The 16,881-nt window shown below is 41.6% G+C and overlaps 1 protein-coding gene across 1 annotated transcript; it reads right to left on the bottom strand.

Annotated features, from left to right (window-relative positions):
* Positions 1–602: 602 nt before the first annotated feature.
* xirp2b (xin actin binding repeat containing 2b) lies at positions 603–15,288 on the bottom strand (the record flags this gene model as incomplete). Its single annotated transcript, XM_083682472.1, has 9 exons — positions 603–1,323; positions 1,570–1,700; positions 2,341–10,102; positions 10,502–11,992; positions 12,593–12,681; positions 12,842–12,899; positions 13,199–13,309; positions 14,157–14,285; positions 15,229–15,288. 8 exons carry the CDS (start codon positions 15,286–15,288, stop codon positions 1,609–1,611), a joined length of 9,792 nt encoding a protein of 3,263 aa, XP_083538598.1. The 3' UTR covers positions 603–1,323; positions 1,570–1,608.
* Positions 15,289–16,881: the final 1,593 nt, after the last annotated feature.

The following is a 16,881-nucleotide window of genomic DNA, read 5'->3' as shown; positions in this document are numbered from 1 at the left end:
GATTAATACCAATTAATAGGATAGTATATACTGTATATATTATAAAGAAAATATTTCCAAGATCATTTTTACTAGGTTGCACACCAGGTGCTAGAAAAAGGCAAATGTAAAAATGTTGATATGTTGAAAGAAAAAGCCAAGACAAAATACAGTAAAACAGTGACAGTGTGTTTGAATTCAAATTGTTACGGTACTCTCTCCATGGTCTAATTGACAAATGAACAAAATCAATGTACTGTATGAATTGAAGCATTTCTCTAAATATATCGGGCAAATATGTATGTCATGATGTACATCCCACGCATTCCCCTCTAAAGAACTGGATTCATTTATTAAATCAGAATTTTGGTAATAATAGCATGAAGTTATTTCCGTAAGAAACCTAGCAAACACAACATCAAATTACAAATTTGAATACTTTGAATACTGTGTGTGGCTGACTGGTGTGGTCTCCATTGTATTCAAAGAACAGAATAATTACATTATGTGAGTGAAGACCATGTGAAATCTGAAGTCTTCAAATCTTTAAACCAATGAAGTATAGGCTTTCCTGAGGAGTTTCTTTTCAAAGCATAACACCTCATACTTACATCCACTCTTATTTCACCATCTACTTTTACTCTGACCCTCAGCACTTTCCTTTCCATCTGCTTTTCCACTCTCACACACCATTTACTGTATGTACACAATTCCCTACACTCTTTTTTTCATGTCCACTGTATTTCTGCCTTTCACTGCCTTTCATCTCACTGTTTATCCTCTACACTTGTCTTTTTGTCTCAGACTTTCCTCAATTCACAGTTCTCAGTTCTTTGCGTCATAGGTTTCCTTACCATGAACTACTTGAAGCCTATTCTGTTCTACTTGACATATATAGTACTATCATGTCTACCTGACATGGTGATTGCTGTCTCTCAAAGAAGGCTCCTGGGAACAGCTTTTCTATGTTGGTGTTTGGGTGACTTAGGGGAATTGTCCTGAGGAGGCCATTGTGGCTTAGTCAGCTTTATGTCCTCCTCCACTTTAAAGGCTTTCTTTGCGGGGTGGGCTTGTGGAGGCCACACAACAGATATCTTATTGGTATTTATTTTGGTCTCATCAATTGATTTCAAAAATTCTTTTTCGAGATTGTCTGCTGAGCCTATGCTGCTCTGTGAAATTGAATATCTCCAATCAAGTTGCTCTGGTGAGGGTATTAGTCTGCCACTTTCTGTGAGCAGTTTCTGTCCAAGTCCATTATCGTGGTTCCCTTTGGACTTGAGGAGTTGTTTGTAATGTGGTAGACAGTACAAATGTCCATGGAGAGAGACGTAGTTGCCAAGGCTGGAGAAGACAAAAATAGAATATTATTGAAAACAATGATGCAAAGGGATTCTGAATTCAGATATTTCAATAAAGTTATATTGAAATAGCAAAAATCTGCAAAAATACCTAACCTTTCATAATTGACTGTGATTATCTGAGCCGAAATGACATCCTACATGTGGCAATGCACTGTGATAAACCATTCAACCTCTGCTGTTAAAAGAGGTTATATTGCTACCTGTCCTCGGGTGTTATTTGCCTTACCTTAATTTACTTCTGCAGTGTTCGCAGCAGAAACAGGATTTATGGAACTTTTTTCTGTCCACTATCAGAGCATCCATCGGATAAACCCTCCTCTGACATACAGTGCAAAGCTCCGACTTCGGAACTCGAACCTGATGGAGAAAAGTGAAGAACATTATATCCTTTAATTCATTCCACATGGTAATAGTTTTATACGTGTGTACTGTAGTAACACTGTAATTACTCTGCTACCAGTGTTCTATTGATATCACTAGAGTAATTATAGTGTTATAAAACAGATATAGAGCAACTTCAACTAATATTAGACTCTCACTAATAAAGCTATTCGATAATAATGATTAAAATGTGAAGTATCTTAAAAGACACTGTACATACAGTACTGTACCATCTCCTAAACGCATTAAATGGATAGTTCCCCCAAATTCTGAAATCACTTATTTGTTTCCTTACCCTTAAAAGCAGTCAAGGTAATCTAACAATAATGTAATTTTGTCATTGTGTCATTTGGGTGAACTATCCCTTTAATCAGGGGTGCAATCACACACATAATAGTGAACAACAAAGGGTAAAGCTTGTGTTCAAATACGATCACAACAACACAGTATATTCTATGATTTTCTCCATGTTATCATACTGTATATCATGCTTGTTGAGCAGTTCTTGTGCTATGTTTCATTCATGTTAGGTCACAGTGAATATCAGAGCAGGCTTTTTACATGCCATTAGTTCCTGTTAGTTTCAAGTCCCATCGTGCAGCACAACTCTCTTTACCAGTTACAACAGTCTTCGTCTGGTGTGACACAACTTGTGACGTTCCTTCTTCTGACACACTGTAGCCGAGACTTTTAAAAACACTCTCACTTTCCATCCATGTTTTCTGGAAATTCCTCAGCAATTCCTCAGTGGATGTCTCCTCAGAGGTTTCAGAGGTTACCGTCGGCTTCACCTCTAGAGATTTTTTCTTAACCGCGTCTGCATATGAGAAAGGGACTGGACCTGTTAATACCTTCTCAGAGTGCTGGGAAATGGTTGTGTGTGATCCAATTGTCTTGTTGCCGAATTCATCAACATTTGAGAAGTGCTCTGTGACTGACTTAGTTTCAGAGAACCCTGTTGGTTTCTTCTGCACCACATCTTCCTGGGGAGGCAGGGGAGAGCTCTGGCGGGAGCTCCTCTGTGTCTCCTGGGGAGTCTCCTGCTTTGAACTGTCTGTTGTTGTTTCACTCAGGCTTGATGCCAGCACCTCCTGTTTGTTTTTCTCCTCTTTGAACGAGGGACTTTGCTCACCCAATTCAAAAATATTTTTAATAGCCTGGATGTCAAAAGCCTGCATTTCCTCCTCTAGAGTTTCTGTCTTTTCTATGTCAGTCTCTGTGATTTCGCTCTCATTACCAAGTCTTTCTGCAATTACTATAGGCTCCTTTCTGACATAGGACATTTCCTCTTGTGATTCAAATTTGTTGACTAGCCCTGACAAGTCAACCCTGGGGAGGTGCTCCTTCTCTTTTTCTATTTCAGGGTCCTCCATGTCTGGGCCCAAACGCTCTGGTATATCAATGGGATCCTTTCTCACATAGGTCTTATTCTTTTTTGCTTTTTGAGCCTCTTCGTAAAACTCTCTCTTGTCTCGCACTGATGTAGTCACCATTGACGAGTCTGACATATCTGCAGCTTCCATGATGTCTGTATCAGAGTGATGGAATGACTCTGTATCTCCCACTATTTCAGCTTTGTTTTCTGTGACCTGCTCAGGTGTGCTTTTTTTTTCTGATGTTTCTACAACTTGTGCCTCGATTTTGAGTTGCCGATGGAATGATGCCGGGGATTCCACTATCTCAGATTTCTTCTCTGTGACTTGCTGGATAACAGAAATTGGTGGTGGGGTTACTCCACGGGAAAGCTTGGCTGTGGTGTCTTTCAGTCGGGCCAAATTCTCTGCTCTATCGAAAGTGGGAGAGGGTGTGATCCTGTTGATGCGTGATGTAGGGGTGTCAGACCTGCGAGGGGGCGGGGTTGGAGGGGTGGCTGATCTGTGCATTGGGGTAGGTGATGGGATTACTCTCTGAGGTGAGTCAGTTCTCCTTGTGGACTCAATGGTAATAAAGGTGGGTGAGGGTGAACGCATCCTTAGTAAAGGTGACGGTGCTCTGAGGTCAGTAGACATACTCATCTCTTGCTTTCCACTTTCATGTGAAGTTTTTTTCTTCTCCACAACTTTCTTTTGGCTTTCAACTTTCGCTGAGCCGATGCTTATCTTAGATATTTTCGGTGTTGCCCCACCAAAAATAATCTTTTCAGAAATTGGTTCACTTTCATGCTTTTCCACAGTGTTGTAGTCTCCCTCTAAATATATTAGTTTTGCTTGTGCTAGTTTTTTCACATATAAAACAATTTCTGTAAGATTTTGGATGCTATGGTCACCTGCATCCCCCTCCAACTCCCTCTTTTCCTCTGTGCCTATGAGCCACACTGGAATTGTATTCAGCAAAGTTTTCACAGATTTAGAATCAATTTTTCCTGAAGCTCCTTGTAACTCTGTTATGTGTGAAATTAATTGATGGACTTCTTCTCGTCTTATGGAATCCTCACTGCTCTCTGTTGAGGGCTTTACAGGTTCACTTTGTGCTGACTTGCCTGTCACTTTCACTGGAACATTTCTCTGTTCTTCCTTTGATTTCTCTTTAATCTGCTGGTTGCCTGTTGCCTCTTTCTTCTTTTGGGATGCCTTTACCTGTTTTTGGACTTTAACTGTTTCTTGTTGCTGGAAACTTTGATTCACTTTGTTTTCAGTGATGATGACTTCTTTATTGACCTGAATGTGCTCCTCCTGCAGGGCTTTATGTGTCTGCACTACAGTGATGGCCCCGTGGTTCTCAATGGACCTTTCAGAAACAGATGTATTTGATTCAGTATTTGATTCAGTAGGGGTGGCAGCATCTTTACTTTGGGCTGACTGTGCCCCACCTTTACTCCTCTTCTTCTTTTTCTTTCTTGCGGGAGTTGGAGTTGCTGGTTGGTTGTCTAAAGCATCAGGAGCTTTTTGAGTCTCTTCCTTGATCTCTGTCTTTTCCTTGACCTCAGTCTCTTCCTTGACCTTGGTCTCTGCACGTTTTTGTTCACTGCTCACTTTTACCTTAGTGGCTGCATTCACCTCCATCTTTACATCCTGTTCCTTTGAAATGTTTTCCTTCAAAGTTTCATCTTGCTGTTTTGTTTCTTGTATGTCTACTTCCTTTTCTTGCTTATTTCCCTTCTTGGTCTTTTGTGTTGATTTAGCTGCTTTTACATTAGCTTCTGGGGCGACAGTATTTGTTTTGGGTGGCTCATTGGGAACCTCCTCAGGTCCTTGTGATACAGAATTGCCATTTTTCTTTTTGTTCTCAGATTGTGGTGATTTACCTGCTTTGGCATTTTTTTCTGGGGTTACTTTTTCTGTTTTTGTAGGAACCTTCTCAGGTGTAACAGAATTCTCATTTTTCTTTTTGTCCTCAGATTTATTGGAGCCTTTAGTTTTTAGATTTTTGACATTCTTCTTTGTGTCAGTTTTTGGATTTTCTGGCTTTTTTGCATCACTGGATGATATCTGGACTTTGTTAGTGATAGCTGACTGAGACTGTTTTGATGAGGCTGAAACCACCTGCTGTTTGGTGGCAGTAACCATCTGTTGTGTTGTGGAGGAAATGGATGTGGTCTGTTGAACAGAGGAGACTTTGGAGGTCTTATTAGAGATAATATGCTGTTTAGCTGAAGAAATAACGGTAGAATCAGGGAGATTTTTCTCATTTACAGCAGTGATCAAAGTCTTGCTTGAGGGAGTATCAGAGATTTGGATATGCTTGGATAAATCAGATGATTGTGTGTCTGATTGTACTTTAGTCACAGTCTCAGCCCTCTCTTGGGTGAAATCAAATGTTATGTTCTTCTTTGATTGATCCATACCTGTGTCCTTAGAGGAAAGCATTTCAAGTGCGGCTGTGACTGAGTCATGTATATAAATGGGACCTGGAGTAGAGGGGGGTGTATTCTCATCTTCCAATTTTCTATACTTTTTCTCTGCCTTTATTAATGGAGTGTTGAATCTAGATTTCATGTTAGGAGGGGGTGAGGGTGGGGGTGTAAATCTGACAGGAGAGATGTAAACTTTCTTTAATGGCCGTGGTGATTCAGGTGGAAATGGAATTTCTGATGTTTTTGACGTTGATGCTGATTCAGTTTGAGTTTTGCTAATTTCAACCACAGACTTGCTGGCTGTGGTTGTACATGTTTCTGATGTTACCTTTTGAGTTTGCTGGTGAACTGATGGCTCAAGCGTAGGGACTTTGTGCAATGTAGGAGCTTTCACCTTCTTGACAGTCATTTTTGTGGCCTTTGCTAGTGATGGATGAGGTGTCTGGGATGGCATAGAGTCCAGCTCTTGTTGAGAGGGAGGGGGTGGGAGGAAATCATGTTCACCGGCATTGGGTGGAGGAGGAGGAGGAGGGAAATGATCAAGCTCAGAGTCAACCAATAGCGGGGGAGGTGGAGGAGTTGGAGGAGGAGGAAGGTCACTGTCAAGCCTATTGACAGGTGGAGGAGGAGTTGGATATGATTGATAATCACATTCAGCCATTGGTTGAGGTGGGGGAGGGAGAGGGAGTTCAGACTCTGATGATGGGGGTTTTGGAATATAAACATCTCTTTTAATAACTTTGGTTTTATCTAATTTGATTAAACCCTTTCGACTTGAATTGAGATTACGGAACTCTGTATTCAAAGTTTTAATTCCATGCTTTTGAGTAATGGTTTTGTGTTCCATTGTTGTTGATTGCTGAGCACTATGCGATTCTGTTGTATTGACAATGGATTGCGTTGAGAGGGTATGATTTTCCTGTGTTGAGATGGTATGATTTTCCTGTGTTGAGATGGTATGATTTTCCTGTGTTAAATTCTCAATTTTGACTGCATTTGCAGTTTTTATCTTTTGTATATTTCTTTGTGCTTCCGTTTGATTTTGAACAGTGGGGGCCTGTTTAATTGTCTCACTCTTTCTAGACACTTTGACCCGTCTCGCTCCTACTCTGATTTTAGGAGCTGCACGCTCTGCTGTTTCCAGCAATGATTTTATTGTGCCTTTCACATCGCCCTTTATCACCTCCTCTTTCTCAAACTGATTTTGCTCCTGATTGTCATATAGTGACTTTATGGACATCCTCACATCACCCTCTGTGCTACCTCTCCGTTGCATTCTAGGTGAAGCTGGTGATTCCAATAAGAGCTGAATAGTACCTCTCACATCTCCCTGAACGTCTATTTCCTGCTGGCATGCTCTCTTCTCATTAGAAGCATCTTGCAAACACTGCTTTGCTGTATGAATGTTACCCTTCACAATCTCTTCCTTCTCAACCTCCTTCACCATTTGCTTTGCCTGCTCCAGGGATTTCAAGGTACCTTTGATGTCTCCAGCAACTAAATCTTCGATGACAATGTCAACTTTGGCAGTTGAGGATTTCTCCAGGGACCTCAGTGCCCCTTTGATGTTGCCTTTGACAATGTCTGGCTTCTCCGCCTCCTTAGACCAATTTTGGGCCCTCTCCAGGCACCGCAGAGCTTTGGGTATGTTGCCTTTCACCACTTCCTCCTTCTCTACAACCGACATCTGATTCACAGACTGTGACAATGAATTCATAGTTGCTCTTAAATCGCCTCTTACAATTTCCTCTTTCTGTAGGCCATCTAGTGAAATCATGGGCTCGGTCATGAAAGCCTTGACTGTGTTGTGAACATCTCCGTGCACAATGTCCTCTTCAACCACTGTACGCTCAATTTGTGATCGATTACGACCAAGGATGAGTTTTGTCCCTTTTATGTCACCACCAACAATCTCCTCTTTCTCCACTCTTTCAGGTAGAGTCTCATCTGACTCTACATGAAGTTGTTTGAGATAGTCAAGTGCCCCAGATTCAATGCATGTGGAGTAAAAGTTGACATTTCCCTTCTCTGTGTCCTCCAATTTTATCTTCATCATCTGGTCTGGGTTCTCTGGGTTAGACAATCTCTGGAGCGCACTCTTTATATTGCCTTTGATGATGTCTTCTTTTTCAAGACTCATGTCCTCTTCTTTATTTAGAAGTGAATATATAGTCATTCGCACATCACCCATCTCATCTTCTTGAATGAGAATACCACGTTTGGCGGATCCTCCCTCTTTCAGAAGGTTGTTTACAGCTTCCTGAATATCACCTCTTAATATTTCCTCCTTTTCCACATTGAGGCCTCTCTCTTGGTTGAACAGTTGGTGTACTGTTGTACTGATGTTACCCTTCTCCTCTGAATCTATTACAATCCCCCTTTCCTTTGTTTCCCGTCTATTCAAAAGAGTCATCATAATGTTGTTCAGATCCCCCCTGATGATTTCTTCTCTTTGGATCTCTGGAGCCTGCTTATTCATTAGCTGGTATTTTGCCATTCTTACATCCCCAATTTCATCTGCTTCAATGAGTATTCCCTTTGAATTAACCATTTGCTGGCTATAAAGTTCCTCAAGGGTTCCTTTGATACTCTTACCCAGGATTTCAGTCTTCTCCGTACTGCTCTCATTAAAGTCATGGAACGGAGTAGTTTCAAACAGCCATGTTGCTGTCTTCACATCTGCCTTGGGAATTTCCTCCCGAGTAACAACAATACCATCCTCATCTACCTCTTTTATGTGGTCAAGGGGATTTTTCTCAAAGAGCCACACCGATTGCTTAACATCTCCCTTTACCATCTCCTCCTTCAGGACAGTTTCAATTAAATTTTCAGAGCTCATGCTCCGTATTTTGTCAATTGTTTGAGTTTCAAACCTCCATTTTGCTGACCTGACATCACCCTTTTGAATTTCACTCACATTAACTGTTCGAACAGACTGCTGTGACAACGCATCAGTCTCAAAACGATGTTTATTGGTTTTTACATCTCCACCTTGAATATCCTCAACAGTCTTAATCAAAACCTTGCTGTCCTCTGCAATTCTATCGAGAGGCTGTGTTTCAAATCTCCACTTGGCTGAGGTGACGTCTCCTTTCTGAACATCCTCCTGTGTGACAGATTTGATAATATAGACTTCATCTGTATCCCTAATAGCATCAAGAGGCTTGGTTTCAAACAACCAGCGGGACCCGACCACATCTCCCCGCATTACCTCCTCGCTAGTTACAGTGGTGACCTCATGGTAATGGCCCTCTTTGTCTTGAATGGCATAAAGAGGCTGAGTTTCAAACATCATGGTGTAGTTTTTCACATCCCCCCTCTCTTCATCCTCACGGATGATTTTCTGCATATTTGTTATGTCTGTCTCTGTCTCAGAGGACACCTCTTGAATTTTGTCCAAGGTGTAGGTTTCAAAAATGAAACGGCCTTTGTCAACATTTCCTCCTTGTACATCATTCACAGTGCGGGTGCCAATAGATGCCTCTTCGCTATCACGTATGGTATCTATGGACTGGTTCTCAAACAGCCATTTGCAGTTAACCACATTTCCTTTCTGTATGTCCTCTGTTTGCACATTTTTAAGCTTCTGCATGATCTCCTCAGATGTCGAGGTCATGATATCTGAGGATTGGTTCTCAAAGATATACTTCATCCTAGACACATCTCCAGACTGAATGTTTATCTCTGTGACCCTCTTAAAAGAGTCACTTTCCTCCCCTGTGAGGTTGTCCAGATTCTCTGTCTCAAAGATGAAGCGAGCCATTCTCACATCTTTGCCATGAACCTCATCCTGGTTTACAGTGTATGTTTTCAGAACATTCTCTGTCTCATCTCGGATAGTATCAAGAGCTTGTGTCTCAAATAGCCATGTGCAGGTTTTTACGTCTCCTTTGTGTATCTCCTCAGTCTCATTGTCACTCTTCAACTCAACTTTCTCATACAGGACATCCATGGGTTTAGTCTCAAATAACCACTTGCAGGTCTTCACATCACCTTTCACAATGTCAACACTTTCCCTAGTTCCAACAGTCTCCTCATCTTCCATATTGCTGAAGTATTTAATTCCATCAAGAGGCTGTGTTTCAAATAACCACTTGGCAGTTTTTACATCACCAGACTCAATCTCTTGTTTTGATATTCCTTTTATAATTTGGAACTTACTAATGCTTTCATCAAACTGGTCAATGGGACGTGTTTCAAACATCCATTTGCAGCGAGTTACATCTCCCTTGACAACCTCTTCCCGACGCACCGTTTTTACCTCATGGTAGTGCCCATAGCTGTCCTGCATGGCATATGTTGGTGTCGACTCAAAGATGTTTTTATTAGATCTTACTGAGCCAAAGGTTACACCCTCCACAAGAATCTTTTGTGATTCATCACATGTGCTTAAGTCTGTGGTTTCAAATATTTGTGTGTAGTTTGAGACATCGCCTTTATCAATTTCCTCTAGGTTTACTGTTCGAGTGACCTCTTTCTTCTCATCTCTAATGTGCTCCAGGGGCTGACTTTCAAAAACCCACTTCTGGTGTCTGACATCTCCTTTCTCTTCATCAAGTGTCACCCTTTTTTGTAGTTTCCCCACCTCACAAAGGTCTTTTAAATCGTCAGCTGTCACCTTTTTTTGCAGTTTCCCCACCTCAGGAAGGTCTTTTAAATCATCAGCTGGAGTTGTTTCAAAATAATGTCTTGCTGACCTGACATTACCTGCTATAATTTCCTCTTTACACGTGGGTCTGGCATTTGAATCATCTTTCAAAGTATCCATTGGCTGTGTCTCAAATACCCAGCAGTTCTTACGGACATCTGCCTTGCAGCTTGTACCATCCTCTTGAGTGAGGTCTTCTTCGAGGTTCACAGTTCGAATTACCTCCTTTTTCTCATCTCTTATGTGCTCCAATGACTGAGTCTCAAAAAGCCACTTTTGATGTCTTACATCTCCTTTCTCTTCTTCATTTGCCACTGCCTTTTTAAGCTTCCCTACCTCAGGGCTGTCCTTCAGAACAGCCGGTGGACTAGTCTCAAAAAAGTGTCTAGCAGATCTAACATTACCTCCAATAATGTCTTCTATAGTCTGGGGCCTAGCATTTGAATCGTCTTTCAGTGAATCCATTGGCTGAGTTTCAAACACTAAGCAATGTTTACGAACGTCAGCTCCGATGATGTCCTCCTTTTGTAGCTTTGAGCTTTCCCATTCCTCGTGAAAGGAATCCAAGGTCTTTGTCTCAAACAAAAACCTACCCCGGTTAACATCACCTTTGTAGCTATCCTCCATGGATAGGCTACACACAAGCTTTACTGGGACAGGGTCTCTATTAGTCGTGTCCAGGGGTTGGGTATCAAAAAGCCAGCGTGATGTCTGACTGCCCTCCGTCTGAATCTCCACTTTGCGTACAGATGTGATCTCCAGCATCTTGCCTGATTGTCCCATGAGGACGCATAGGAACAATGTCTCAAATGTGGTTGTGATGGTCTTCACTTCTCCTTTTATTTCCTCTAGCACTGACCTCAGACTCAGGAGGTGACTCTCATCAATGGTCTCAGTATGACCTAGAGTTTCCATGTACTGAGTTTCAACCATGTAGATGGTAGAGTTGCTATCGTCTTTAGTAAACACAATCTCTTTTGTTAGCTCTTCTTCCCCATGCATTTTGTTTAGGGTTTCCATAGCCTGGGTTTCAAACAACCAGGCTGCAGCACGGACATCCCCTTTATCCAATTTGTTGAATTTATTCCTGTATTCAGTTGAGTCAGTGTTGTTTGAGCCCAACGCATCCATTGGCTTGGTCTCAAACATCCAAGCTGTGCGTCGTACATCTTTTCCCACTATGATCTCCTGTTGAGCTATTTTCTTGTCATCGTCGTCCTCATCTGGAATTTCATCTTTGATGGCATCAAGGGGTTTGTTTTCAAACATCCAGCGCATAGATTGTACCTCCCCTCTGAGGATTTCATCCCATTCCAGGTATTCTTGGTCTGGGCTGATGCTTGTGTTATAGGGACTGCTACCATCATCCTCAAATACATATCTAGCATCTTCCTGGCTCTCTATTTGTGTGTTCTCAATCTCAGTCACATCACTGTTGTATTCTCTCTCAATGTTCTTCCGAACCTCAGGATGGATGTGTTTGTAAAGGCGTTTCAACTCATAGAGGTTTCTCTGCTTGGAGTACTCCTCTTTGTTGATTGGATATTTAGAAGGGTAAGTTGGTTCCGGCTCAGGCTCAGGTGAATAGCAGCACTCTGGAATATCTGGACTGTCTGATGGGACCTGTAGTAAGTCTGGAGGTGGAGGTGGGAAATACTCTGAATCTTCAGGAGGTGGAGGAGGGAAGTATTCAGAGTCTTCATAATCAATGGCAGAAGCAGAGGTGTCCTCCTCTATTGCTTCAGTGGCAGACGCATATATCTCACTCGCTGAGACTTTTTGTGACACATTTGAGGACCACTTAGACCGACTGAAGTCATGTCCAATCTTGTTTGGAGAGAAAAATAATGATGATGATGATGAATTATAAGTCTCCAACATGTTTATAGAAGCAGAATAGAATAGAATAAACTATACAGTAACCCAACTCTTTGTTTAGCACTAAGAGATTGGTACCTATTACAGTTCAATACAAGAACTCATATAATTGTAAAACCAAGGATGAATTCACTCATATGTTACTGCTCTATAACATAGTGCTGTTTCAGAGCAACCCAATCTCCAAATAAATACGTTCTTGGGGATCGTTTCTGCAGACCAAAGAATACGTTCTGTGTCAACGTATTATCTAGCAACTGTATACTGTCAGAATGTATTCTTTGGTCGGCAGAAATGATCCCCCAGAACGTATTCCGTTGGAGACTATGTTGTTCAGAGTAGCTCCTCTGACTGTGCCTATGTAATTACCATGTAGATAGCATTTCAAGGACACTTAATATGAAGTAGGGCCATATTCAATGTCATCAAATCAGCATAAAAGAGAATAGAACATTTTAGAACAGCAACCATTGTAAAATCATATAATTTTTCCCACCAATCTTAAAGGGAAATGTTATTTTAAGAGCAAGGATGTTAATCATGCATTACCTTAACATGCTTGCTTGGAGCAGCTTCTTCAATGGTTCTTTCAAAGCGATCCCTAAGTTCTTTGGTGGTAAGTCTTGGCAAGTCCTCTTCTAAAAGTTAAAAAGAGGAAGAAAAAATAGTTAAACGGAGGAACAATAAATAGAAAAAAATACCATTAATAATTCTAGGATAAATCATTTGAACAATATAATTGACCTAAAGGAAGGTGAGCAGTGTAAAACATAAAATGAGCATATAGAGACTTCTAACCTGTTTCATCATAATGGTTTTCATAACTGGAGGCCATGTTGCTTTCATCGTGTGTGACCTGAATCAGAATGACATATCTTTGTTATGAAAAATCTATCTATGCTCCTACTGTCAAACCAGGTAGAAGATAACGCTGTACAGCACTGCTCTGTCAGAGCTGTCTTTTTAATGAGCCGTTAAATCTAGTCCTGATACACTGGTCATAGAGAGCTTGTACTGTATATATGTATATTTTTATAACACATTTTACAGTTGCTAACATATTTTAAGGCAATCAGGTACAAAACATGACTTAGGGGCACAGCCTCACTGTCCTATATTGTAAAACAGAATAACAAGACACCAATCTAACTTTACCTGCTCATCCTGGTAAAAAATCAACTGCTGACTGGCTGGGATTACTTCCCTGGCACTGCTCCTCACTGTCACCTCTGAGTTTGACACTTCCTGTGAGATGGATGACATTGGCAGTCACACACACAGTTCAAAACACACCCACACCCAAAGCACACAGACACACACACACACACACACACACACACACACGCACACACGCACGCACACAGCAGGGAATGGCTCCTTCTCATTGGCAGTACTGTCGGCAACAGCAGGTTTAATTAATGCTCAAACAACTGCAAATAAAGCATGCATCACTGAGAACAATACAGGATTGGGTCTTGATAATTAGATAGCTTACTGCAATCTCAAATTACACTAATCGCATACAGAGGCCTGATGACAGAGATGGGATGATTCTGTGTGGTTACACCTTAATCACTCACTGTAGCTGTCGCCATGGAGGCACGAAAACGCCATTTGTTTCAATGACGCTTTGTGTCCCTTTGGCAGAGGATTCGAAACTGTAGAACTGGGCCAATTAAAACAGAACCAGGATGTATGGAAAGCCTCCGGGCTTTGACAGACACAAGGTCCACTGGGATATGTTCTCCATTGTTGCCCATGTTGGGCATTGTTAACAATAGCAATGCATCAAATGAAATGTAACGGTGTAACTTAAGCCCTGCTGCAGTGTTGGTGCAGTGAAAAAAATATGTATTAGAAGGGAACCTCCCCAACCTCTTCAATCATTCAATATTCACCCAGATTTGTGCTTGCTCCCTGAGTGACTGACTTCCACTCTGTCGGAGATCTAATGTAAGAAGGAACACACTGGTACGGATGGATGGACGGCTGACTGAATGGGAGGCTTGAATTAAACCAGCTCAGGTCAGACTACATTTGCATGTCTCTCTCTCTCGCTGCCAGCACTCTCTGTCTCTCCCATGCAGGCCTGACATTAACGTACATTAATTACCTGCACATTTCTGTGGTGGAAATTAAACTGGGTTACGTTGTGCGATGTTGCAGTTTCCTGGGTTTCAAATTGTTTCCTCACACTGGCAAGCCCCCCAGGCAAGGAGCAGACCTCAGACTCCTCCATGACCTAATGAAGCAGGGAAATATCATTAGCTGCTTTCACTTTTACATGGTCTGGAATTAGGCTGATGCCTAATAGGTCCATTGTGCTCAGCCTTTTCCCACAGCCCCCTGAATGTTCATAGAAATACTGGCGCACAAACTGTGCACAAACAACCAAGCACGCATGCACGCATGCGCACTGACACACACACACACACACACACACACACACACACACACACACACACTCACCAATTTAAATGCGGGTGACACTTTGTTTACACAGTGGCAGAGCAATATTTTTGGTTGGTTGCTTTTTAGAGAGCTGCAAGACAGCATGATGTCCAGCCAGATATTGTACTGCTTTTGCCAACACTGCAGAGTTCAGTTGACAGGTCTGCAGTCTAAAACATGAGTAATGGCCAGCCAGAGTTATCCTGCAGGGGGCATTAATAGCCCATTGTGTTATTTGCCACTCTCCTCAGTCCCTGCCCAGGGAGTGGGAGTCATGTATCCCTGTGTCTACAGGGCCACTGAACTCTCCTACTGGTCAGCTGTCATCACCTCCTACTCATACAGCGTGACAAAGCCATCAGCAGCTATCACAACACTGACACCACACACTCTACGCATGACAGCAGCTACACTTGGTCATGACAGCATCTCGGACATGACACTCTAGTGAGCAATACATCTGGGGTTATACAACCTCATTATAATGTGCAATAAATGGCTTCAATGACTATACTGTCAGACAGGGAAGGCAGTGTAGCCATGATGAAACACATGACAGTCGGTAGCTGAATAAATTAGTCAATGTCACCTTTTAAAGGTTTGCAGTCTGTTTGTATGAACATAGACTGGTTACTACTGGCTAGAATACATCCATAAAATTGTTTTGAATATATCCATGGAGTATCATGTGTGAGTTTATCTATGCAGTAGGCCTATGGTGTGTATCACCATACCCCGCTAGAGAAGGTGTTGTCCTCCTGCGTGGAGACAGCTGCCTGCTGGTACATGGCCATGGGATACGTCAGGGGATGGTCCTCGGAGTCTTCAGAGAGAATCCTGTTCCTCTGGTTCACAGCTTTCTCAGGAAGTCCCGCCCTGGTTACACCTGCACTGCCTGCAGCTAGAGGGAACCACAGACATAATGGTTACTCTTATGGAAGACATTACAGTATTGTCCACAGAATAGAAAACACTAGTCAGCTGTATGTTAGATCAAGATTTGGCTACCACCAGGTGGCAACTTACATAGCTGGTGTTGTCTAGTGTCTGTACACAGACCTTTACAGTTATGCTTTACAGTATGCAGTTTGTTGACAAGCAGATCTATTTTGCATCTACAGAGTAAATGTATAATGTGACTGTACAATCACATGACTCTCTGTCCACTCCAAACATACATTGCATAAGTGCATAGGATGGAGAATTTCTTTAAATATAGCCAAAGACCTTACAAGGAGGTTACAATGTATTCTTAGAAAACGTAGGTGGATGTTCACTTTACCTGTCCTGTTAACAGGCATTGGTGCAAAAGTAGGGGTACAACAACATCCCCTTTACATCCCTGGCATGGCAACTCAGTTTTAAAATAATTCTAAAGCTTTAAATTAACATTGACAGCACACCATTAATCAAACATGATTCCTGGTATTGTTAGTAGATGAGGCCATTCTATACAGTATATCAACCATATAGTTACTATTAATAGCAGACAGAGTATTCGAAGGGATATTGCCACAAGGGTTATTGCAGACTCTCATGAACTGAATGAGACAGTCCCTCTCCAACACAGGAGCATCATTCAAATTAATTACACACATCCCCGTGGATAGCCAATTATAGGGAGGAGGATATAGATGTATATGTGTGTCTCTGTGCTGTAAACCATTGTTAATATAATGAAGCTCTGACACCTCAGACTGTTAACACACCCATAGAGAGGACATTAGCCTGGATGCTGACACAGCACTGTCACCTCATGACATCAGTGTGGAGGTAGCAAGCAGAGGACAGGTTCATTGTAATGCATCGAACAGAATGAGGAATGGTATAACCATTCCATTCCATGCATTACAATGAGCCTGTCCTCCGATTTCTACCTCCACCAGCCTTCCCTGGAGTATTTGTGCACACATCTCAACTGCACAGTAGGAGGGTATGTCACAATATTTCATGCTGTGCTATAGATGGAGAGAGTCCATTATTTACCTGTTATTTACAATACAGGTAAAATGGTAACTATGTGATAATTGCGTAATTACCAAATATCCATTACTATTAATAATAACTGTTTTCTTTCTTTGGTACACATTTAAACAAGCACTGAAGGGTACTGTTGCTACCAGGTAGCAACCAATTGTGTTTAAATAATAATTACATTTATAATTAATAAAAGTAGTTATTGTTAGCACATAATCTACAAAAACAGCAGACACTGGACTGTAGGATATGGTGTTACCAATGACTTTTGTGTTTGTGGAACACTATTGCTTTGGAATCACACAGGGGACAGTGATGAAAAGTAAGTGCCTCACTGTACAGGAAATATAATAACTGCTGTTTAATTGTCAGGATGTCTGGAGCATAATTGGCATTAATCTAATAAAAAA

This window comes from Argentina silus, assembly GCF_951799395.1.
Source record: "Argentina silus genome assembly, chromosome: 12".
Lineage (NCBI taxonomy): Eukaryota > Metazoa > Chordata > Actinopteri > Argentiniformes > Argentinidae > Argentina > Argentina silus.
This window is presented reverse-complemented; position numbering and strand designations above follow the sequence as displayed.